We start from the raw sequence: 23128 nt of genomic DNA, 5'->3' as shown, positions 1-23128 counted from the left end.
GACCTGAGAGCAGCTCCAGTGCCTGAAGGGGCTGCAGGAAAGCTGGAGAGGGGCTTTGGAGAAGGGCCTGTAGGGCAGGCCAAGGGGAATGGCTTTAACCTGCCAGAGGGGAGACTGAGATGAGCTCTTAGGCAGAAGCTCTTCCCTGTGAGGGTGCTGTGGCACTGGCACAGGGTGCCCAGAGGAGCTGTGGCTGTCCCATCCCAGGTTGGACACAGGGGCTTGGAGCAAGCTGCTCTAGTGGAAGGTGTCCCTGCCCATGGCAGGGGTTGGAACTGGATGAGCTTTAAGGTCCCTTCCAACCCAAACCATTCCATGATTCTGTGATTTGCACAATGGGGCCAAAACTGTCTCAGTTTTAGCTCTTGGCAGGGGAGCAGAATGACCCTGTAATGACCAACAGAAAGGGCAAATGAGGGTTTGAGCCTGCATCCCAGGGGTGCACAAGTCAGCAGATTCCCATTAAGGTCATTGAGCATCTGGAACACAGCCCAAATATTGCAGGTTTGTGTCTAAAAAGAGACAAAAGATGCAGCAGATCAGCGGAATAATAAGGGGAAGACTCCTTCTGCTGTATAAAATCCATATAAGGGGGACACAAACTTCCACAGAGTTTCCTTCTTTTTAGCCAAACCCCACATTTGTCATCTATTTCCCCCCACCACCACTTTTTTTTTCCCCCTTTTCCCTCCCTTTTGAGGCTCTTTGGAGAAAGAAAAGAAATAATTTCCCATTGTACCCTCCCCAGGTGTGTTCCATCACAGCAATCCCTCCAGCTGGACACGAAGAGATCCTTTTATCCCTTGCTGTTTCCCGGGATGCAAAGGAAAAGGAGCTCTGCTCCTTTAAGCTAGTAGAGAGCTTCTTTCTATTCAGGTGGAGTCCAGCCTTCCTGGGCTATAAAGTTGCAGGGAGAGGCAGGGCAGCAGCTGTTTGACTTAGATCTTAGCGAGCCTCCAGTCTCATCATGGTAAGAGCATGCCTTGTGTTTGTCTTGGTCTAAACTTAACATAGAGATTGTGTGTTTTCCACTGTAATGAGTTAAACCCCTTGATTTCCTTTCCTCCCCCTTCTCCTTTAGCTTGGGAATGTTAATTCCGAACAGCTTGGTTGAATTGCTGATTACCTGATGGGTTATTGAGTCAGTGTTTGCTCCTTATAAGGGAAAAGTGAAGGATTTGCTTGGAGAAGCACCATTTAAGTGGCCTCTTGCTGCTTTTTCACTGGGAGTTTGGAGCTCCTGAGGTGGGGGCTGGAAAGTTGGGAAGTTTTTGGCTCTTTAATGCAAGTTGGGGTTTACTTTTGCGGGGGGGGGGAACCAGTACCTTAACCCAAAACTGTGCGGTAAACTGGGGTTTAAGTTCTGATGCTCCTGGCCCTGTCTGTTTCCCGGCTTCCCAAAGTTTAACACTTCAGTTTTTGCTTTGCCACAGGGAACTGGTGCAACTTCCACAGACCTTTAGGTTTTTCCTTCCTTAGGAGTGAGCTGCCATGTTGCCTTTGTCTGCTGCAAACCCTTGGGATTAGCTGTGAAATGAATAAAGCCCCTTTTCCTTCTAGGTTTTTAGTTGAATCTTCGGTCTAAAGAGTTTGCAGCAGTGAAACTGAGCTGGATTAACGCGGTTACCAAAACCCCTTCAACTCTGAGTAGCTCTGGCTGATTTAGCTGAAACCTGTTGTAAAGAGCAGCTTAACTTACGCCTTATTGCGAATGAAAAGAGTAACTTGTTGGAAAATCCAATGGTTTCCCTTTGCATGTTGTGAATGGAAGAAAACTTCAAAGTACTTCCCGGCGAGGCAGCGTTTGAACTTCTCCTTTTATCTGCTGACTCCTAGAGCCTGCCTTGGCTAGAAAACGGTTAAAGGTTTACATTGTGTTCCCAATGGGAAAATCAGCTGGACAAAACAATAGGCAGAGCCTGTAAAATGCAGTTTGTCCTGATGTAAATGTGGGAGAACTGGGATCTCAAAAGAAATCCTTCTGGCACATTAAGGGGGGGGAAACTTGCAGGAAAAGCTGCATTTTCCTCCTTCCAGCAGCCCCCTCTCTTTTCCATCTTAGTTTTCCTCCTCTTTTGTTCCCATTCCTGTGCTCTGGGCTGAAAATTCCAGTGCTCCCTGGAAGCAGGTGCTGGGATATGGAGCTGGGAGAGGACAGTGAGCGGAGCAGCTGTCCCAGCCCGTGCTGGAGAAGCACCCGCAGCGCTGACCCTTGCGAGCTGTGGCAAGGAGCTATTGCAACCATTTGCTGAGAGGGATGGGCAAATGGCAGCCAGCATTTCCCACATAGTGCAAATATCAACTGGGACAGGGAGGGCTTAAACACGGCCTCCACACCCAGCAGGATGGGCTCGCACTGGGATTAAGGTGTGGGTAAAGGGGGTTGGTGTCTCTCCGAGGTACCAGGGAGGCTCATCCAGTTGGTGTTTGGTTTTATGGTGGATGACCTGGGTATGCAGTGCCCACTGAGGGCTAGGAAATGTCTTGGCACATCCATGCTTGGAGATAAAGGAGTTCATAGACTAGTTTGTGTTGGAAGGGCCCTTCAAAGCCCATCTGGTCCAACCCCTGCGATGAGCAGGGACATCTTCAACTAGACCACATTGCTCAGAATCACATCCATACTGGCCTGGAATGTCCCTATGGGTGGTGCATCTTCCACCTCTCTGGTGGCAGCCTGGGCCAGGGCCTCACCACCCTCATTGTAAAGAGTTTCTTCCCCATGTCTGTCCTGAATCTCCCCTCTTCTAGTTTAAAACCAACACCCCTTGTCCTATTGCAACAGGCCCTGATAAAAGGTTGCATTGCATCCTTCTTCTGATGGCTCCTGCCACAAGTGGTTGGTGCCCAGGGCTGTCTAGCTTTACTTACAGGGCATAGACATTCCATGGACAGAATCCCTCTGGCAGGGTAGTTATGTGTAGGGCTGTGCACACACGATGTCCTCTCAGCCCTGAGACAACTGGGTTGTCAATGGCATTTGTTATGCCCTGCTCAACGTGGGCTACTTGGAACAGAGCGTATCTATGCAGACCCCAGCTCTGGGTAGGTGGGATGAAATGAGTTGAGACCTAAAGCAAGCTGCCCATCAACACTAGAAACAGTGGGACTGTCATCCCCAGGTGGAATCACCAGCTCCCTTTCATGGTGATCCCTTGGGAAGCAGCACTGCCCCATGCCATGCATGGCAGTAATTGGAACTCTGCTTGGGATGGGAGCCTCTGTCATCGCTGCAGCACTGCTTTGATCTCAGGGTGATGGAAGCAGCAGAGATGCCTATTACCCAGGGAGCACACAACCATCAGAGCGTCTCCAGGAGACGCCAGGACCTTCAGTACTGCCCTGGAGTGAGTTAGAGGCTCCTGGAGGATGACCTGGTTACATGAGGACTCCGAGCCTCCCCCCGGGTGTCATCCTGCCCTTGTTCTGGCTCCGGGCAAATGCTTGTTTCCTGCTGTGACTCCCAGCTTGGCTGGGGAATTCCCAAGCTTGGCTTCTCCTTGCTTAGCACACAGGTTGTTAGCTTGGATCCAGGAGCCTGGAGCTGTTGTCTGAGGTCCCATTGCTCTGGGACCTGGTGAATCGGCAGCTGCTCCACTCCATGGCAGCTGAGCACAGAGCCAGCGCTGCTCAGCTGCTTCCTGCCTCAGTGGGAAACCCATCACCTCCTTCCTTCCTCCTCCTCCTCCGGGCTGGAAGAGCCCTTCCTAGGAATGCTGTGTGTGCAGCTCGGCTGTATCCAGCTGCCCTGCAGATCACGGCTTGATCCTTCCTCCAACTCCCCGCGGTGGGAGGAAGCAGCCTGTTTCCCTCATCATCTCCAACAGAGAACCACGGGGGTTAGTGCTAAGTCACAGGATGTCTGAAAGCCACCTTAACACGTTGTTTCCCATTCCAGAGGGAATGCATTTCCATCCACATCGGGCAGGCTGGCGTGCAGATGGGCAATGCCTGCTGGGAGCTGTACTGCCTTGAGCATGGCATCCAGGCGGATGGGACCATTCCTGGCCCCAAGCAGGTGAAACCTGTGGAACCAAAGGCTGAACAAGTGGATTCTTCTTTCGAGACCTTCTTCTGTGAGACAGCCTCTGGCAAGCACGTGCCCCGGGCAGTGTTCATAGACTTGGAGCCCACCGTGATAGGTAAGAGTGGGGCAACGGCGTGTTGTGGTGCCTTTGACCCTTCTTACTTGGGGTTCGTGTTGCTCTTCGTGCCAGCTCTCACTCTGCTTTAGTAAAACCTCTCCAGCCATCAGAAGGAAATAGAGTTTGTGTTTCCAAATGGACCTGGGGGTGACAGACCTGTTGCTCTTACTACACTGACTTGCCTTTAGTTGATCCCTCCTTTAAAGAGAGCTGCTTTCTTGAGCAGGATCTTCAGAGGTGCAAAGTGGAATGAGTTTGTCAGCCTCGGTGGCTCTGGACCGAGTTACACCATCACATGTGGCACATCTGGTTTTGATGCTACCGGTGAAGCATCTTTGGGCAAATTGGTGCTATACATACCATAGAATCATAGAATCAACTGGGTTGGAAAAGACCTTTAAGATCATTGATTCCAACCTTTACCCCAGCATTAAACCATGTCATTGAGGGCCTCATCTACATGGGTTTTAAACACTTTCATGGATGGTGATTCCACCACTTCCCCTGGGAAGTCTGTTTCAATGCCTGAGCACCCTTTAGGTGAAGAAAAGGGTGATCATGGCTCTGTGGAAGCTGGGTCTCTTGCTACTGTAAGCTTTCTACTTCCCTTTCCACCCCCTTTAGTGATCCCTGGGTGTCTGACTCGGTCATGGCATTTTGATTTCAAGTATCTTCCAAAATCCAAATCCCCTTTTGCTCAAGGAACTGGTGGGAATTATTCCCAACCACCTGCATCCATCTACCTGCTCCTGCCCTCAGGGCTTCTCCTGAGTGTTTGCTCCTACCTTGCATCCAGGATGTGTGACTCATTATTTCATCTAATGAAAGGAATGCAGACATTTGGTTTGGTTCCACTTCATTTTTAGGCACCTTATTAAGGCATTGAGAGCTTAGTGAGCCAGTAGAATATGAAACGTGTCCAACATTGAGACTGAGTGGGTTTAAATACCCCCTGGAGGTGCCTCCAACTGCATTGGCTGCGTGGAACCTAGAGGAACTGCTCCTAATGCCTGTCTTCATAGCATGCCTGAAGCTGGGTCAGATACACTGAGCAGGAATATCAACCCTGGAGGCATTCTGTCTCCTCCTCAGTAGGCTGTAGAGCAGTGGATGGAGGGGATACTTCCAGCCAACTAGATGATTTTAAGGTCCTTTCCAACCCAAACCATTCTATGTGGTAACTGTAATCCCACAGTAACATTGGAAACATGGGCAATGTCCTACATCTTTAAGCTAAATTACATTAGGAACCCGAGGTAGCTGCTGGGTGAAGATGAAGGAGGTTTAGTAGGACCTTGGACGGGATTATCCTTGCTCCTTCCATTATTCCCAGTCTGAACTAACCATGCCATGACCTTCATCTCTCATGGGTTCCTGGTAGGTTTGCTGTGTGATTTACTGTCACAGAACCTGTAAATGTGTGCTGCTCTTCATGACTGCTCCTCCTTGTGTAGATGAGATCAGGACTGGGACCTACCATGCGCTCTTCCACCCAGAGCAGCTCATCAGTGGCAAAGAAGATGCTGCCAACAACTATGCCCGTGGTCACTACACCATTGGGAAGGAGATTATAGACACTGTACTCAGCAGAATTCGTAAGATGGTAAGAGAAAAGAGGGTCTTTCCATTAAAGTAACACACCATGGACATGTCCATGGACACCATGGACGACACAATTACACTCTGGGGATGTGGTAGAAGTCTTCAGAGGAAAAATAAACCCTTTATGTGAGCTCAAAAGGTGGCTTCTGCTGTGATTAGCTTTGGTGCTCAGTAAAGCAAGGGGCCATCTGAACCTGCTCAAAAGCAGCTGTCATTGCATACTATACGTGTATGAAGTTGCACAACACTAGGCCCAAGAGATAGGAGAGGAGGACTTTTGACCACAGGGCAAACACACCCTGGTTGTGCAATTGGAGATGTTCTAAATGGACAATTGGTAACAGGGCTGGGAAGATCAAACTCCATATTTGATAAGAGTGAAGCAGGATTGTAGCATACTTGGATGCCTGTCAGTGAGATGTCTTTGGGATGTCTCCTAAGGGTGTAGGACCCATATACTACCTCAAATCCCCTCTCAGGTGCTGAGCTCTGCATTGAGCTGATAAGGGAGCAATCTGCCAAGGGTTTCCATCTGACCAGACAGACCTACCTATGGTAGTACCATAGAAATGCAGCACTTGAGGAACACAGGTGTACTTCAGATGTTCAGCAGGGTGATTACTGTGTGAATTCGCTCCAGGGCTTGGCCTCACTCTGGTCACAAAGTGCTCTAAACAGAACTATCGCTGTATTTTTTGGGATGGTTATTCCAGTCCTTTATTGAGAGAGGTAACTATACATTGTTCTGCTGCAGGCTGACCAGTGTAGTGGCCTCCAAGGGTTCCTGGTGTTCCACAGCTTTGGAGGGGGCACAGGCTCCGGGTTCACCTCCCTGCTCATGGAGCGGCTCTCCGTTGAGTACAGCAAGAAATCCAAGCTGGAGTTCTCTGTGTACCCAGCCCCACAGGTCTCCACGGCAGTGGTGGAGCCCTACAACTCCATCCTCACCACCCACACCACCCTGGAGCACTCGGACTGCTCCTTCATGGTGGACAATGAAGCCATCTACGATATCTGCAACCGCAACCTGGACATCGAGCGTCCCACCTACACCAACCTCAACAGGCTCATTGGGCAGATTGTCTCATCGGTCACCGCCTCCTTGAGGTTTAACGGCGCTCTCAACGTTGACCTGATTGAATTCCAGACCAACCTCGTGCCCTACCCACGGATACACTTCCCCCTCACCACCTATGCCCCCATCATCTCGGCAGAGAAAGCCTACCACGAGCAGCTCTCGGTGCCAGAGATCACCAACGCTTGCTTTGAGTTCTCCAACCAGATGGTGAAGTGTGACCCGCGCCGGGGCAAGTACATGGCGTGCTGCCTGCTGTACCGGGGCGACGTGGTGCCCAAGGACGTCAACGCGGCCATCGCGGCCATCAAAACGCGCCGCTCCATCCAGTTTGTGGACTGGTGCCCCACGGGCTTCAAGGTGGGCATCAACTACCAGCCTCCCACCGTGGTGCCCGGTGGGGACCTGGCCAAGGTGCAGCGCGCTGTGTGCATGCTGAGCAACACCACGGCCATCGCCGAGGCCTGGGCACGCCTGGACCACAAGTTTGACCTGATGTATGCCAAGAGAGCCTTTGTGCACTGGTACGTAGGGGAGGGCATGGAGGAGGGTGAGTTCTCGGAGGCCAGGGAGGACCTGGCTGCCCTGGAGAAGGATTATGAGGAAGTTGGAAGGGACTCGGCTGACGGAGAAGAGGATGAGGCTGATGAGGATGAGTATTAACAAACTGCAGCTTGGTCTTTAATGAAGGCAAACCTCAGATGAAACCAAACCCTCTGTCAGAAGCCTTAAACTAGTCCTGAGTGCCTGGAGGTGCCAAAGGATTGTCCTGAGCCTCAGCGCTATTGTTTGGGGTGTTAAACCTTTCCTGCTTGCATAGTCTACGTGCTCATAGTGCACGGCTGTAGCATGGGTGTCTCGTGCTTTATCACACTGCTGTTGATTGATGAGTGAAGCTGAATAAGTGCCTGACTTTGTGTTGGGGACACATAGGCAGAGGATCCTGGTCCCTAGGCCAGGGGGATGTTGCAAGCTGCCTGCTTTGGCTTGAAATGGCAAACTCTTGCTCTGGCTTTTAATGTAAAAGCACCTTTTAATTAGAAAAGCACCTGTAAACCTCTATGCAACTGCCTTTATTCAAATAAAAAAAAGACTTTTTTGGGGGGGTTCTGCTTTTAGTTCTTTGGATTTAACCCAGGTCTTTGTATGGGGATGGCCCTACTGCATGGGTGTTGCTTTGGGGAGAAGAGTAAGTGATGATCAGGGTGTGATAAAGCCATCTGTGAGGATCATCAACCATAATGCCTGCTGTGATGGAAGTGTCCTGTATCCTGCAGGAACTTGATGTGGGAGCTGGATGCTGCTTTTCTCACCTTGTCTGGGAGCAGGCAGGGAATTCCCAGTTTGATTGTGCCTGGGTAAAGAGCAATGTCCTGGTGGGATTTTGCCTCCTCCCATCTATGGTAGAGCTTGGTTGTTCCCTGAGCACCTCCTGGGCATTGGGGCAGTGCTGGGGTCTTGCTCAGGGGTTGGTGTGAGCATGAAACCAGCACCATGTGCATGGGGTAGGAGTTTGCCCTGAGGAGCTGAGCCAGGCCCTGTGATGACTCAGGAGGAAAAGCAATGAATTGCTTACGATAAGATATGGAAAGGGAGTGTTTGTAAGCCTGTGGGATAGGATCATGGCTGCTCCATGCTGCATTGAGTCTCTACGTTGCATTACACTTTGTGCTTGTTGTGTACCATAGCCTCCATCCATGCTTTATTTCAATGCTGGGCTCAAAGTGGAGTCAGTCTGTAGTTACAGTTGCCTTCTCCACTGATGGAGGCATGATTCTGGGGGTGGTCCTAAAGTGATGCACTGGGAAGTACAAGCAGGGATGGGAGGTATTGCTGTGTCCTATACTTGGGAGATGGAAGGAGACCAGAGGATTGTGTCAGCCTGAAAAGCCTGGGTGTTGACACCATGAATGGGCAGTAGATGGACCTCAGGAAGATCCCTCTTGGGCTGAAGCCTCCTCTGTGCTCTGGCTGGTCCTTCTGGGGATGGTCACTAGCTCCTGCCTCATCTGATGGGTCCTCTCATTCGTCTTCAGCTCTGCTAGGGTGGCGCAACACATGGAGACATCCCAAAGCTGATGAGCCCAAAGACCTTGGGGCTGAGTAGGTTTCCTCTTATCCACCTTAGGTGGTCACTTTCCATCTCCTGGGTTTCCCGTTGGTTGTCTCCATACCACATCCCTAACACTGACAATAACCCTCACAGGGGGAACAGCAGCTGCTCCATTTGCCAGAAATAAGACTATTCAGGGCTCAAAGATGCTCTAAAAGAACAGAGGTGAGCTCTGGTTCTGTGCTCATAGGTAAACATGCTGAGATGTTTCCAGGCATGGTCTTGAGGGCTACCACCTTTCCCAATAGCTACTGGTTCAATCCCCCCAAAGAACGGAGGGCCAGCAGCCTGGTGGGGACGTGGGTTAAGCATCATTCCCACTTGGAGCCACAAGCCAACCAGTGTGGCTGAGCAAGAGCAGGAGCGCAGCCACGTGCTCCTGCAGCTTGGAAAGGCACCAGCACAGCACTGGGATGATGGAATTGTTGCTGGGATCAATCACTTTGGTGCATAGGTCAGCACAGACCTGCTCCTGCCCTCCCACGAATGGAGGGAAGGAAAGGATTTTGCTTGCAGGGGGAGCAATCCTATGGCTTCTGGAGCTTGATGGCCATAGGCAATGCTTTGGCCCCTCCATGAGCAGTGGAGCAGTGCTTTATTGCAGAGCTCCAGCTTTATTTTCCCTACCTGTGTGCTGGAGCACCAAAGCTGGTCATAAAGAAGTTCACTGAACAGCATCACGTGGAGCAGCAGGTCTGTGTTTCCACCACATTGCTCCAGCCAATTCACCACCATTCATTCACTGCTCCATTACTGCAATAAGGGTGGATCACAGGGGTCAGGGTGGATTTGCTCATCCTTATCCTGCAGGGAGGAGGCTCAAGGTGCCTGCAGAGTTCTGCCACTGACTTGTTATAAGGTCTTGGGCAAGTTCACCCTCCTTGGTTCTATCCAGCATCACCTGCTGCCTCTTGCTTGCATCCCATGGCCTGACACAAGCCAAGAGCCTTGCCTGGTCCTCCAGGGGCCAGTGGTGATAAGGATGCTTAGTGGAGGTTGTAGTTCAGCACAGGGCAATGTGGTCTTCACATGGCTGGGGGACAAACTGCTTCACTCCATCACTTCTGGGCTCCGTTTAGGGCCATTACACAGAGATGTGATAGAAAGGGTCCATCACAAGCAGGTGAGCCTGAAGCCCATGAGAATTCACAAGAGTGCCCTGATGGAGCTGCAAGGCTGCTGGGGAGCAGGCAGGAGACAAACATGTCCCGAGTGGTCCAGCAGCCAGACCTTCCCTGCACTCCCAGCATGGACAAGGGCTGCGCAGCAGCTCACACTATACAGCTCTGCACTTAAGCCATCAGGCACACCAGAAGGTTTAAAATGGGAAGAATGAATACCAACAGTACCTTTTCCAAGCAGGAAGTTGACCCCCAAAGAGCGCAGTGTTCAGTAGATCCATGGAGATTAAACCTTTCCAGTATCATAAGATGAGGTTCTAGATGTGACCTCAGGCTGCCAGTGATGGTACAACCATTTTGGCTGCTGTGCCTCCCTCCTGCAGCCCTATGGGCCATGCGGACAGCCCATGAACCCCAGACCAGGACCCCAATCCCAGGACATCTGTGGTGAGCAGAAGAATAGCTCCTCCCACCAAAACCATTGGGCAACCCTCACTCAGCTCCTGTCCACGCACCCACATGGGTAAGGCAGAGCTGGCACTGCAGGTGCCAGAGCTACTTCCTGCTTTGTCCCCCCTTTTTTTCCCCTCTGGAGGGAAGTTTGGACATCACTTTGGGATCTACACCAGCTCCCCACAGAGAGGCTTTCCCCGGCACGTAGAACTGCATCTGGTGGGGCCAGGAGCCTCAAAGCAGGCAGAGGAGAGCCCATTCATCCCATCACCAGCACCACCAGTCTAAGCAGCGCTGCTCCCCCAAGCAGAGGGCAGCTGGAGCTGACACAGCCCCAGTAGCTCCCACCTTGTTGGAGTTGGGGCATTACCACCCCTGGGAGCCCAGCTGAGTAATAGCAAGTGCAGGCAGGCTTTGATAGAGCCCTGCGCTTGCTTCAGGGTGTTTAAGGTTCCTCCAGTGCAGCCCAGAGCCAAGAGCCCTTCAATTACAGCCTGGCTGCAGATCCAGATCCCCATCACACCCCAGCCAGCTCCTTTCCTTGGGTCACTGACTAGGAGGAGAGATCCCAGTGGGGAAATAACCTGCTGCAGTGCAGGGATCGTTAAATCCCCTTTTTCTGCTCATTAGCTGCTTGCAGGGATTTCAGCATCATGATGAAGAACAGCCAAGAGGGAAGAAGTCTGATTGGGAAGACAATCCCAGACTTCAGGACTTAGGGATCAGACATTGTTTGGGTGCATTTGAAAGGGTCCAACAGACAGAAGTATTTGAATTCCCATCTCAACTTCCAGGGCTGGCAGCGGGACATGGATTGCTTTAGCAGAGTCCTGCATGGTAGCAAGGGACCAGACAAACCTGATCTTGCTCCATTCTATGCCTTGGAGCAGAGAGCAGCACAGAAACCCAGAGCCAGGCATATTGAAGCACGCACGGAGGCCTTGGGAGCTGGCGCACAAGTGGGATCAACACCCCAGTGTTCATGTTAACACCCCAGGGCAGGGGGCATCCATCCTAATGTCACCAACCCAAGCATCTACAAGGAAGACAGCCCTTTAGGCAGGGTTGCACTGACCAAGGCAACATGGACACAACCCTGCAGCCACCACCAGCACCCCACTATGAAGTGGTTTGGCAGCACATCAAGACAGGAGATAGTTTTGCAGGTCACCATTTATTCAGTCAATTGTGCATACACAAGACTTGGATCAAGAGGTGCTTTTGGACAAGCTTTAAGTTCTAAAGCCACAATTCCTCAGACCCATCCCACAACTGCCTCTTCTGGCAGGAATTGCAAGATGAGGAGACCCGAAAGCTTCATCCAAGCCACCATGCAACAGTTAAAGTAATTCACCACAAAACTCCCTTTTGTCAGCCGAGTCCCTTCCAACTTCCTCATAATCCTTCTCCAGGGCAGCCAGGTCCTCCCTGGCCTCCGAGAACTCACCCTCCTCCATGCCCTCCCCTACGTACCAGTGCACAAAGGCTCTCTTGGCATACATCAGGTCAAACTTGTGGTCCAGGCGTGCCCAGGCCTCGGCGATGGCCGTGGTGTTGCTCAGCATGCACACAGCGCGCTGCACCTTGGCCAGGTCCCCACCGGGCACCACGGTGGGAGGCTGGTAGTTGATGCCCACCTTGAAGCCCGTGGGGCACCAGTCCACAAACTGGATGGAGCGGCGCGTTTTGATGGCCGCGATGGCCGCGTTGACGTCCTTGGGCACCACGTCGCCCCGGTACAGCAGGCAGCACGCCATGTACTTGCCCTGGCGCGGGTCACACTTCACCATCTGGTTGGAGAACTCAAAGCAAGCGTTGGTGATCTCTGGCACCGAGAGCTGCTCGTGGTAGGCTTTCTCTGCCGAGATGATGGGGGCATAGGTGGTGAGGGGGAAGTGTATCCGTGGGTAGGGCACGAGGTTGGTCTGGAATTCAATCAGGTCAACGTTGAGAGCGCCGTTAAACCTCAAGGAGGCGGTGACCGATGAGACAATCTGCCCAATGAGCCTGTTGAGGTTGGTGTAGGTGGGACGCTCGATGTCCAGGTTGCGGTTGCAGATATCGTAGATGGCTTCATTGTCCACCATGAAGGAGCAGTCCGAGTGCTCCAGGGTGGTGTGGGTGGTGAGGATGGAGTTGTAGGGCTCCACCACTGCCGTGGAGACCTGTGGGGCTGGGTACACAGAGAACTCCAGCTTGGATTTCTTGCTGTACTCAACGGAGAGCCGCTCCATGAGTAGGGAGGTGAACCCGGAGCCTGTGCCTCCTCCAAAGCTGTGGAACACCAGGAACCCTTGGAGGCCACTGCATTCCTCAACCTGCAGCAGCAGGGAAAGAACCGTAAGGACCAAGTTACAATAACCAAGTTATTGTGGCCTCACTGGACTAGAACCAAGGCAAAGCACCATGGTCCACCATCAAGTTTAAGGCCATATTTACTCCTGCTGTCATACACCTTCAATTGCTTACAGGTGATTTCTGCTGTACAGAGCAAATACAGCTTGTAAATAATCTCCTGCTTTAGCAGCAAGGCCTACCCTAAAAGTCACATATCAGGTTATATGTAGACTCATGATAGTAACAATCATGAAGACTATGAAGAGTCTGAAGGCCACTAAGAGGTTCCACCTAATCTAAAACCATCTTTGTGTTAGTACAGCACTTATGAGAGTCTACAAGGGGGAAACCTTGTGCTCCAAAAGCAACCACACAAGGGAGGAGAGGCCCAAGAGGAGACATTCAGCCAGAAGCTGAGCTGGGACAAGATTTTGGATCAGGATTGACACAGGAGTAGGGCAAAACAACTTAACCTGAACAGTTAAATCACTGCTTGTTCTCCTGCTTCAGCTGGGGGTATCTTTAACCCCTTGTTTTCTCCTCCAGTCCCAGTCAGCAAGATATACACCCATATGCTTTCCATCATGTTCTAGTCATAGTGGCATGGTCAAGCTGACCACGAACCAATTGCCCTTCTCCACCATCACATCTCTTGGTCAGCTCAACCACAACCAGAGTCCTAATGCAGAAGCCCCTCCACATGGTTCTTACCATACTCTGAGCCCTCTCAACAACTGACTCAATGGTATCCTTCCCAATGGTGTAATGACCCCGAGCATAGTTATTGGCAGTGTCTTCTTTGCCACTGATGAGAAGCTCTGGGTGGAAGAGTGTGCAGTAGGTCCCAGTCCTGACCTCATCTGGAGAAGGTTGAGACCTCATGAGTGTCACTGGCACAAGACCCCCCATCTACCAAGAGACTTGCACTGATTGAGATGCAGTTTCACATGGAAGCTGCCAGCCCCACCAGCAGTTTAGGTGGCCAACACTTGAGGTCAGAGAAGGTGCTGCCCTACACAGACCCCACCAAGAGGCCTTCCATGACTTACCAATGACAGTGGGCTCCCGGTCAACAAACAGTGCTCTGGGCACACACTTCCCTGATCTCACCGCACTGAAGAAGGTCCCAAAGGAAGAATTTGCTCTCCCTGAGGATGTGTTGGAGGAGATGATGCCATCCGGCCCGATCCCATGCTCTAGGCAATACAGTTCCCAGCAGTAATTGCCCATCTGGATGCCTGCTTGTCCAATATGGACAGAAACAGATGGGAGAGAAGAGGGGGCTAGGAATGCACACTAAGGAATCAGGCTCACACTGACGTTTTTGGGTGTCTTTATAGAGCATATGGCCCTTACAACCTGCTTTTTACCTGTGGCCTAGGCTGAAGATCCAGCCCAGCAAGCCTCAGATGATCTTGGCAGAAGCCTAGCCCTACCAAGCACAAAAACAGGGCAACAGCTGAAGAGAGGGTCCTACCCAAGGGTTAGGGTCTAACGTGCCAGCCCTCAGCCACCACAAATAGTCCCAGGACAGCATCAATGCACCAGGGACAGAGCAGGGATGCTGAGCCAGTCTTCACAAGGAGACCTTCATCTCGTGCTCCAGGTCTGCCTCAGCCCCACAGCAGCATTAGATGGGCCCAGGATTAAGTCTTGTATTACATGCCACCAGCAAGACCTTCAAAGCATCTTCACGCAGGGGGACAGGCAAACCCGAAGGCAATCAGGAAAATCCTCCCCAGGCCAGGAGGAAAGAAACACTGTCCTTGCAAAGCCAGCCCAGCTCTGGACACCCCCAAGTACAAGCTCTGTACCCTTAGGAGCCCCTTCTCCAGGGTTCACAATGCTCCTCCATAGCCAATTTCACCCCAAGGAAACCAATAGAAGAGCCAGCCACGGCCATCAGTGAGCCATACTCACCATGGCTCTGAACCACTCAGGCTCCTCACACAATCACCTCATTGAGAGCTTGCCCTACATGCCTCCCTCTTACACCTTTCATCAGGTAGGGCTGGGCTCTCTGCTAAAGGGCTCCCTCCTTCTGCCCCCTCCTTGTGTTGGCATCTGCTGGCAAAGGGCTCGGGTGTTTCCAATGGAGAACAATGAATGGGGGCTCGTCAAAGGGCTTTGAAGAACTTGCACCTGCAGATTCATGGGGTTTGGAGTTTATCTGGCCTTTAAATACACATTTAGCCTTGCTCTCCCCGTGACAAGGGGAGCAAAGTCAAGTGCAAGGTTCTGCCCCTGAGCTGGGGCCCTCTCAAGCGTAAATAGAGGCTGGGGGAGACTGGATGGAGCAGCCCTGAGGAGAAGGACTTGGGGTGTTGGGTGATGAGAAGCTCCACATGACCTGGCCGTGTGTAGCAGAGCAAACTCATTATTGAACTCAAAAAGAGTTTGGGTTTCATCCCTGCTCATCATGCTCCCAAACCCAGCTGGGTGCTGATGGAGATTTCACTGTTCCTATTTCCATCCAGCTTCCTCCAACCTCTCTGCCTGTGTCTCAGCCCCTCCAATCAACCCCTGCTCTTGCTTGGCAGAGCTTGGGAAGGAGGATTAATAATGGAAAGGTTTGTCCAAGCCAGTGCTTGTGTGAGACTCCCCATGGGGATACAGCTGGGGAAGGAGCAGCTCTGCTTTCTCCATCACTCACTATCAGCTGGTATCTGCTGTCCCCATCTCAGCTTTCACGTACAAGCACAGCCTGGTGCCAGCAAACACCTTGGCCCATCTCCTCCCATGGCAGGGGCTTCGAGCCAGATCACATGAAAGCCCTTTCCTACCCAAACCATGTTAATGGCCTTCATCAAAGGGGAGCAGAAGAAAGATTCAGTCATGGGGTGTATTGATCCAGGCACTAGCATGGGGCTGAGATGTTCCCCTTGTCTAACGTGGTGCTGGGACAGAACCCAAGCAGGGCTGGTGCACATGCCCCCAGCAGCTGATGGTGGGGTAAAGCCTCTTCCAAGCCTGGGCCAAGGATTTACTGGAGCTCAATGGGGAGAACAGGGGAAATCTGTTCCATTTTCTGCTCAAAGCAATGGCTTTGGCTCTGAGCAGTTCTAATGTGCTACGACTCCTCTAGAGAGCCCTGTGCATCAGAAAGGCTGAGCCTGGACAATGTGAGGACACCTATGGCCAAACCCACACAGTGATGAGAATGCCTGCCCAGGTCTGACTTGTTCTGTTCTGCTTTGCCTGAGCAGATGGGAGCAGGAGTGTGTGCCTCAGTTTCCCTGGGTGTAAGATGGGGACAATGCCTATGCCCTGCTGAATGAGACCTCAATATACCAATGGGGGGTGGACGTATAGGGTGTTGGGCTTTAAAATGGTGTAAAGGATCAAGGCTACAGGAGATTGCCATGAGGAAAGGTACACCCTTGGAGCTGAGGCAGGAGAAGGCCATTGCACAGAGATGCTGTGGGCATGTTGGTGAGTTGTCTGCTGGAGATGTGTGGTGTGCTCATAAGACATGTAGACAAGGCCCTCAGTGCCATGGGTTAGCGGTGGCCTTGGCAGCGCTGGGCAATGGTTGGACTGGATGAGCTTAAAGGGCTTTTCCAACCCAGTTGATTCTATGATGGGAAGATGCTGAAGGACCCTTTTTGGGTTTGGTTTTTGGGCTTCAGGTGAATTTGGATCCCGAGTCCCCCTCCTGTGGGTCAGTTAGGAGCCTTGGCCACTTAAGCGTGGGCTTGCTGGGGCTGAATTTGTGTGTTGTCTCCTTTGGGTGCCCAATGAGACAGAGAGAAAATGCTTCCAACTACACCTCTGCAGCCATGTGGGTCCATCTGCCAAACCTTGGAGACCTGATCCCTCTTAATGTCCCACCTGGAATGCTACCTATGGCCAGGACCTGGATAGGGCTGTTGGGAGCTGCTCTTGGTAAGCATCTAATGGGGAAAGAGGGACAGCAGGGATGGAGACCAGAGATGAAGTTCCATCTTGGAGCTGTGCTGAGGTGTTCAGAGGAAGGGATAAATAGTCCAAGGTGAAGGGGTGGGAGCTCGGTGAGCTGGGGCTCAGTGGAGGGTGAATGGGGATGGTCTGTGTATGGGGAGGTGAAACTGTACCAGCTAAAGAGCTGATGCAGAGGTTTCCCAGGAGATGGAGAGCAGTAGAAAGGTGGGCAGGGGTGGATTGGACAACATGGACAGACCCCATAGGTGTGTCTGGAGTAGCCAGGGAAGCACCTGCAGCTCTTGGGGTCCAAACTCACCTGGGCATCCTGGTTTAGTTGAAGATGTCCCGGCTTATTGCAGGGGGTTGGACTGAAAGAGCTTTGAAGGTTCCTTCCAACCCATTCCATGATTCTATCCCTCCTGAGGTCCCCTGACCAGTTCTGTTTTCCCTTCCCAATGCATTGAGGATTGTGTATAGGGACAGCTTGTGTATGGGGATGGAGTAGGGATTGGACTGTGGTGGGGACAGTGCCATGAGGCTGAGCTGGAGGGAGGTTTTGGATACCCAAAGGGCCCAGACAGACCCAACAGAGCACCCAGTGGAGACGATGGGACAACAAAGCATGGGAAACTCAAGAGATCATAGCTTTAATAGGGACCTTCCCGAGGTGACCCGTCCCCTTGCCCTGGAGCAGACATGAGCCTCTTCCCCGTGCATGGAAATGTCCAGGAGGAGCGACGGAGGAGAGCAGGGAGGAGAGAAGGACGAAGAAGAGATATGAAAGTGAGCTCGATGGGTCAAAACTATACAACACTGCTATCGTACACGGCCATCAGTCCCCTCTGGCCCACGGAGGGTCACTTCCTCCTCCCGATCTGCGCCATGAGGTGGGCATTGGCAGCCGCCTTCGCCCGCAAGTTCTTGGCTTTGGCGATGTTGAAGAGGATGTTCATGATGTTGGTGGGGACATCGAGGGAGAGGGTGACCTTGGTGCGGCGGTCGCTCTTGGCTCGGTTTTGGTACGACTTCCCCTTCACCTGCGCTTGGGACACGTATTTGTAATGGCCTTCCCCTGGGAACGTCCTTTTCCCTATCTCTTCCTCTGCCACGTTATCCCCTTCCTGCTCCTCAGAGCCCTCTTCCAGCGACGGGGACTCGAAGCCGCGCTTGTCCAAGACGGTGTTTTCCTCCGGGAGGCTCTTCTGGCCTTCGGCGAGGGCCGTGTTGAGGCAGCTGAGGATGGAGGTGGGGTTGTAGAGACGGAGAGCCCGGCTGCTCTCGGTGGCGCAGAGCAGGGCGAGAAGGAGGAGCAGCCTGGAGTGGGACATTACGGTGGCCTGTCCAATGGAGAGAGCAAGGGGAGGGCAGAGATGGGCATGAGCGTCCCGCGGGGCCCGCAGCAGAGCATCGTCATCCCCATGCCCTTCCATGGAAGCTGGCTCAACCTCCTAGGTCCTGTAAGTGTGGATTCATCTCCCACAGCCCCACTAAGTTGCATCTAATCATTAGGATGAGTGGGAATGAGCTGTCTTGGGGTCTCCTTCTCCCTTCCAGTGTCTGAAGGGGGCTACAAGGATGCTGGAGAGGGGCTTTTCATTAGGTACTGTAGCAACAGGACAAGGGGTGATGGGTTCAAACTGAAACAGGGGAAGTTCAGGTTGGATAGAAGGAAGAAATCCTTTACTATGAAGGTGGTGAGACCCTGGCACAGGTTGATCTGGGTTTGCTTTCCTCTGTTAACTTACTGCTTTATCTAAATGATGCAAGAAGCTGTGGCTGCCCCATCCCTGGCAGTGTTCAAGGCCAGGTTGGACACAGGGGCTTGGAGCATGCTGCTCTAGTGGAAGGTGTCCCTGCCCGTGGCAGGGGTTGGAACTGGAGGAGCTTTAAGGTCCCTTCCAACACAAACCATTCCATGATTCTATAAGGTCATGGAGAGGGACAGCCCCTCAGCCCTTGGTTTTGGAGTGCTGGGTGGGAGTTGGGATGTCCAAGATGCTTTGAAAGCTGCAGCCTCCACGGAGGGGAGGATTTGGTCACCCCTTTGTCAAACACAAGTGCCTGCTGCAGGAGCGCTGGTTTACCAGGGTCCCTCCTTACCCAGGACAATCTCATGTCAGTCCCCATGCACCCATCTCCACCTTGCTGATGCCTCCCCACAGTAACTGTGAGGACCATCAGCAGAAGTGGGGTTTCCTTTCAGCTTCTCTCCCAGCCTGAAGCCACCAGAGATGTTTCTGTGCTCCTTCAAGCCAGTAACTGCCCATCTACCTGCTCATGCAACTGGGTCCAAAACGGGCATGGAGAATGGGGTACAGCCATCCTCAGTGCTGGGGATGTGATCTACCGCCCATCCAGTGTGATGGCCCCGTGCCCCTTCTCCAACCCTTGCCTTGGGTGCTCCAGGGATGCCCATTCCCTGTCCTCCATCCCTAGGAGTCCCTTTTACCCCGGGTTCAGGACAGGCTGTCCTGTTCGATGGCACATCCAGGGTGAAGTCCCCTCATGGGCAGCCCTGACTGGGGAGCTGAGGGGACCACAAAAATTGCAGCACAGCAGCATCCTCCCTGCTTGAAATGCGGTCATTTTGGGGTCTTGAGGGGAGGGATGAAAACCTTGGAATAACCCTCCAGCTCTGCAAAACCTCCCATCATTGAGGCCAGGCTATCTGGGATGTGACCCACCGCTGTGTATGCCCTTCTGGCCACCAAAAAGGCTGCATGGGGTCTCCTGCTGGGTGCCTTTGCCCATGTTGAGGACTGACCTGTGCCCCCTGGGCCAGCCCTAAGGGCACACAGACCCTGCATGAGCCTGGAGGTGCGTTGGCATTCCCAATCTTCGGGCCCCATCTTGTGGCAAGCATATCTCATGGCAAGCCCTGGTCTGGGGACCGTCCCCAGGGGTTTGGGGACCCGACATTTGATGTGGGGTAGTGAGATGCTGATGTTATTTCCTATGAGGATTCATTCATGCTGATGTGATTCCCATGAGGAATACGGAGGAGACAAAGAGGAATGTCCTGGGAGTCCCTGTGGATGTCGGTGTCTTGGGGCTTGGGATGGGGTTTGTGCCTTGCTGCAGGAGGGGCGGCTGCTGGGGGAGATGTCCTCAGACTGATCCAAATCAAACCAATTCAACCCTTTTGTCCCCAGTGGCTCTCACCCTGGAGCTGCTCTTCTGCCACTGAGCCACAGACCCTCAAACGGCTGTCACCTGAACTCTGTCCTGTGGATGGGGAGACGAGGACGGGTTTATCCCATTAATCCTGTCCAGAGAAGGGCAGCGGAGCTGGTGCAGGGCCTGGAGCACAAGTGGGATGGGGAAGGGCTGAGGGACCTGGGGGGTTCAGTGTGGAGAAGAGAAGGCTCAGGGGGGACCTGATGGCTCCCTACAACTGCCTGAGAGGAGGATGGAGCCAGGAGGGGCTGGGCTCTGCTCCCAAGGAACAAGGGATGGGACAAGAGGAAACGGCCTCAAGCTGCACCAGGGCAGGTTTAGATGGAGCTGAGGAACAATTCCTTCCCCAGAGGGTGCTCAGGCATTGGAACAGGCTGCCCAGGGCAGGGCTGCAGTCACCGTCCCTGCAAGTGTTCACACAGCGTGGAGACGAGGCCTCAGTGCCATGGGTTTGTGGTGGCCTTGGCAGGGCTGGGGTAAGGTTGGACTGGATGAGCTTAAAGGGCTTTTCCGACCTGGTTGGTTCCATGATCCTATGATTTCCACTTGCCCCTGCGCAGAGCCCCACAGAGCTCCCCCAGGCACCAACCATCCCCATAACCCTGCCCTGCACTGAGGATATGCAGCAGCCGCAGCACAACCCAGGCAACACCAGCAAATCCCTGTAGGATAAGGGAAGAAAACCCTTCCAGACACCCAACCCTCACGGGTTTGGAGACCCCAAACTCTCCTTCCTTCAGCCCCGAATCAGACATTTAAATCCTGGCACTTAGTTTTGGGTTGCAAGAGCTCAACAGGATCTTTCTCCCTCTCCAAAGCCTCCCCCTTTGCTGTGCTTCAGCCCCAGATGAAGCATTTCCCATAGGAATTTCTTTGCATCCCCTGCTAGCAGGAGGTGGGATGTGGGTTTACAAATAGCTTATTTTTGCTCCCCTATCTGCAGCCCCTGTTCTCCTCCATGAGCCCAAGCTGCCAGATGGAGAATGGGAATGGTACCCAAAGCTGCTGGGAGACAATTGCTCTGCTTGGAGCTGCTGCTGCCCTCTCTAAAGCCACAGAGCAGCATCTCCAATAGCTGCTTCCCAACAGCTAATCCACAGCTGTCTGAAACCAGTGGCATTTAGGAAAACCCACTGGGGACCTCAGGGAAGGCAGAGCAAGGGGGAGACACATTCCCACCCTGTGTCTGTTTTCCTGGTCTTTGGCTGTGGTGTATATCCCGGTGGAAAGAGCAAAAATCAAAGGAAAGCAGCGCCCGGATCTGCTGGATGGGCAGGAAAAGCTGATTTTGCAGGGTTTGTCTCTATTTACACGGTGGGTTTGTGCCTGGGCACACCAGGAAGTTTGTATGGAGCAAGGAAAGAAGCTGGAATTGGGGTTTTCTCCCCCCCCCCCCCCAAAAAAGAAAAAGCAGGAAAAGAAGAAAACCCACATGTGGTGGATCTGAGGAAGTCGGAGTTAAATCTGCTGCTGCTCCGGGTGACCTGCGGGTGCTGCTCCTGCTGATGGGAATTGCTGGGATGCCCATGAGGGATTTATAGGTGTTTATTGAGATGGTGCCGACAGGCACAGCAGGACCTGCTCAGCTGAGGAGCTGCCTCTTGGATTTAAAAGAGAAAATCACTTCGGGAAGGCAGCTCTGGCAAAGTGGGATCAAAGCTGCTCATCGGCACCGGAGGCACTGGATAAAACGGATTCTTTCCCCATCAAAAAGTAAGTCTGGGATAAAATAATGCTGTGGGTAAGACCTCTAGACCCTTTAAACTCCCTTCATGTGATGCTACCTCCACTTTCCTAATGAATCCCTCCCGAGGATGCTGATTCCCAGGGGCTGTGCCCTCCTCTCCTCCCCATCTCTGTAATCGCAGCAGTGATTTATTGCCCACTTTTCCATTTCCCAAGATTTCCCAACTATCCCCAGCATCCAAGAACTGATGTAACAATAAAAAAGAGATTCCTTTGGTTAGCAGGGAGGATGTGGGGAGCCTCGACACAATATCCCAAACTGCTTTTCCCTATCCTGCCTTTTTGTCGTGGAGAAAAGCGGGACGTGCTCTCCCAAGGAAAACACTAAAACACTTCAACTTTGTGCAAATAAAGCTGCTTTATGGTTAATAAATGAAACCCAGGCACTCACCTGGTAGTCCTCAGTGGTCGGGATGGGAAGGGATTGCTGTGGGCTCACTCCAAGGAGAGAAGCATCAGGCGCGTTGCCCTGAACTTCTGCGCCCCTTGCTTTGCTTTTCTTGTTCTTAAAGAGGGCTCAGCTGGTTTTATTCTCTCTATGGAAACGCTTTCCCCCTCCCTCGTGTATATATAAAAGTGAGTGATCACGGGGTCGGAGTCGTAACTCCAGACGTGGAGCCTTCGTTTGGGCATGATTTCATTAAGCTGAAATCAGAGGGAGCTGGCAACGTCACGGGGCTGCGGCGCCGCTCCCCATTCACAGGAGCCAAAAAGGAGGGGGGACAAGGGCAAAACCAGACGTCTGAACCTGACAACCTGGTGGGAGTCATCCCAAAACGGGGCTGTCGCCAACGCTGGGACATTGCAGGGGCACACAAACACGTTTCCCCCCCATTCCTCCAGGTAGCAAGGCACTTGGTGCAAGGATGCTTTAAATGCAAAGGGTTTTATGCCCCCTAAGGATGCCTGTTGGGGTTTTCAGCTCTGATTAAGTCTTATCCTAATTAATGTGTTTCTATATGAAGAGTGGAGCTGGTGGAGGACCTCAGCAGGGTTTTACCCCAGGCCAGATGATGTTAAGATCCTTTCCAACCCTAACTATTCTATGGTGTTATAACCCCTACCCGCAGCAGGGACAGACTTGCCCTGCTCACACTGCTCTGCTCTCTGCCTAGTTTCCCATCTCGGGGGGCTTTTCTCCTCCCATGCAGTCAGGAAAACCTGTGGAAGACTGGAAATACAGGGAAGTTCTTGCAGGATGGGGTTGCCCAGTCCCAGAGGCAGCATTTGAAGAGGGGTGGTTGTAAGGATTATGCGTGTCTTGGGGACAAAAACCCCTCAAACTCCCCAAAGACATTGAGATCCAGCAGAATTAACTCAGGTTGCACCAAGACAGCAGCAAGGCAGGAAAACCCCCTCTGGTTCTGGTTCTGGGGTGGTCAGAGGGAGGTCTCCTGCAGTGTCCCATGGCATTGGTTTGCAAGGAAAAGTGCTTTGTGCTACAGAGAGGATGGGG

General features: G+C 52.5%; 3 protein-coding genes across 3 annotated transcripts; 1 reads left to right on the top strand and 2 right to left on the bottom strand.

Annotated features, from left to right (window-relative positions):
• Positions 1-813: 813 nt before the first annotated feature.
• LOC130608016 (tubulin alpha-3 chain) lies at positions 814-7924 on the top strand. Its single transcript, XM_057425599.1, has 4 exons — positions 814-970; positions 3899-4142; positions 5600-5748; positions 6502-7924. Exons 1-4 carry the CDS (start codon positions 968-970, stop codon positions 7483-7485), a joined length of 1380 nt encoding a protein of 459 aa, XP_057281582.1. The 5' UTR covers positions 814-967; the 3' UTR covers positions 7486-7924.
• Positions 7925-11849: 3925 nt separating this feature from the next.
• LOC130607957 (tubulin alpha-3 chain-like) lies at positions 11850-14104 on the bottom strand. Its single transcript, XM_057425499.1, has 3 exons — positions 13896-14104; positions 13558-13706; positions 11850-12827 (listed from the first exon to the last, which is right to left on the bottom strand). Exons 1-3 carry the CDS (start codon positions 14074-14076, stop codon positions 11850-11852), a joined length of 1308 nt encoding a protein of 435 aa, XP_057281482.1. The 5' UTR covers positions 14077-14104.
• A 3313-nt stretch (positions 14105-17417) lies between these two features.
• On the bottom strand, positions 17418-22377 carry UCN3 (urocortin 3). Its single transcript, XM_057425601.1, has 2 exons — positions 22064-22377; positions 17418-18086 (listed from the first exon to the last, which is right to left on the bottom strand). Exon 2 carries the CDS (start codon positions 18075-18077, stop codon positions 17607-17609), a length of 471 nt encoding a protein of 156 aa, XP_057281584.1. The 5' UTR covers positions 18078-18086; positions 22064-22377; the 3' UTR covers positions 17418-17606.
• Positions 22378-23128: the final 751 nt, after the last annotated feature.

The sequence above is a fragment of the Pezoporus wallicus genome, unplaced genomic scaffold (genome assembly GCF_028554395.1).
Source record: "Pezoporus wallicus isolate ANWC-B61680 ecotype Strahan unplaced genomic scaffold, APGP_CSIRO_Pwel_v1 contig_4722, whole genome shotgun sequence".
NCBI classification, from domain to species: domain Eukaryota; kingdom Metazoa; phylum Chordata; class Aves; order Psittaciformes; family Psittacidae; genus Pezoporus; species Pezoporus wallicus.
This window is presented reverse-complemented; position numbering and strand designations above follow the sequence as displayed.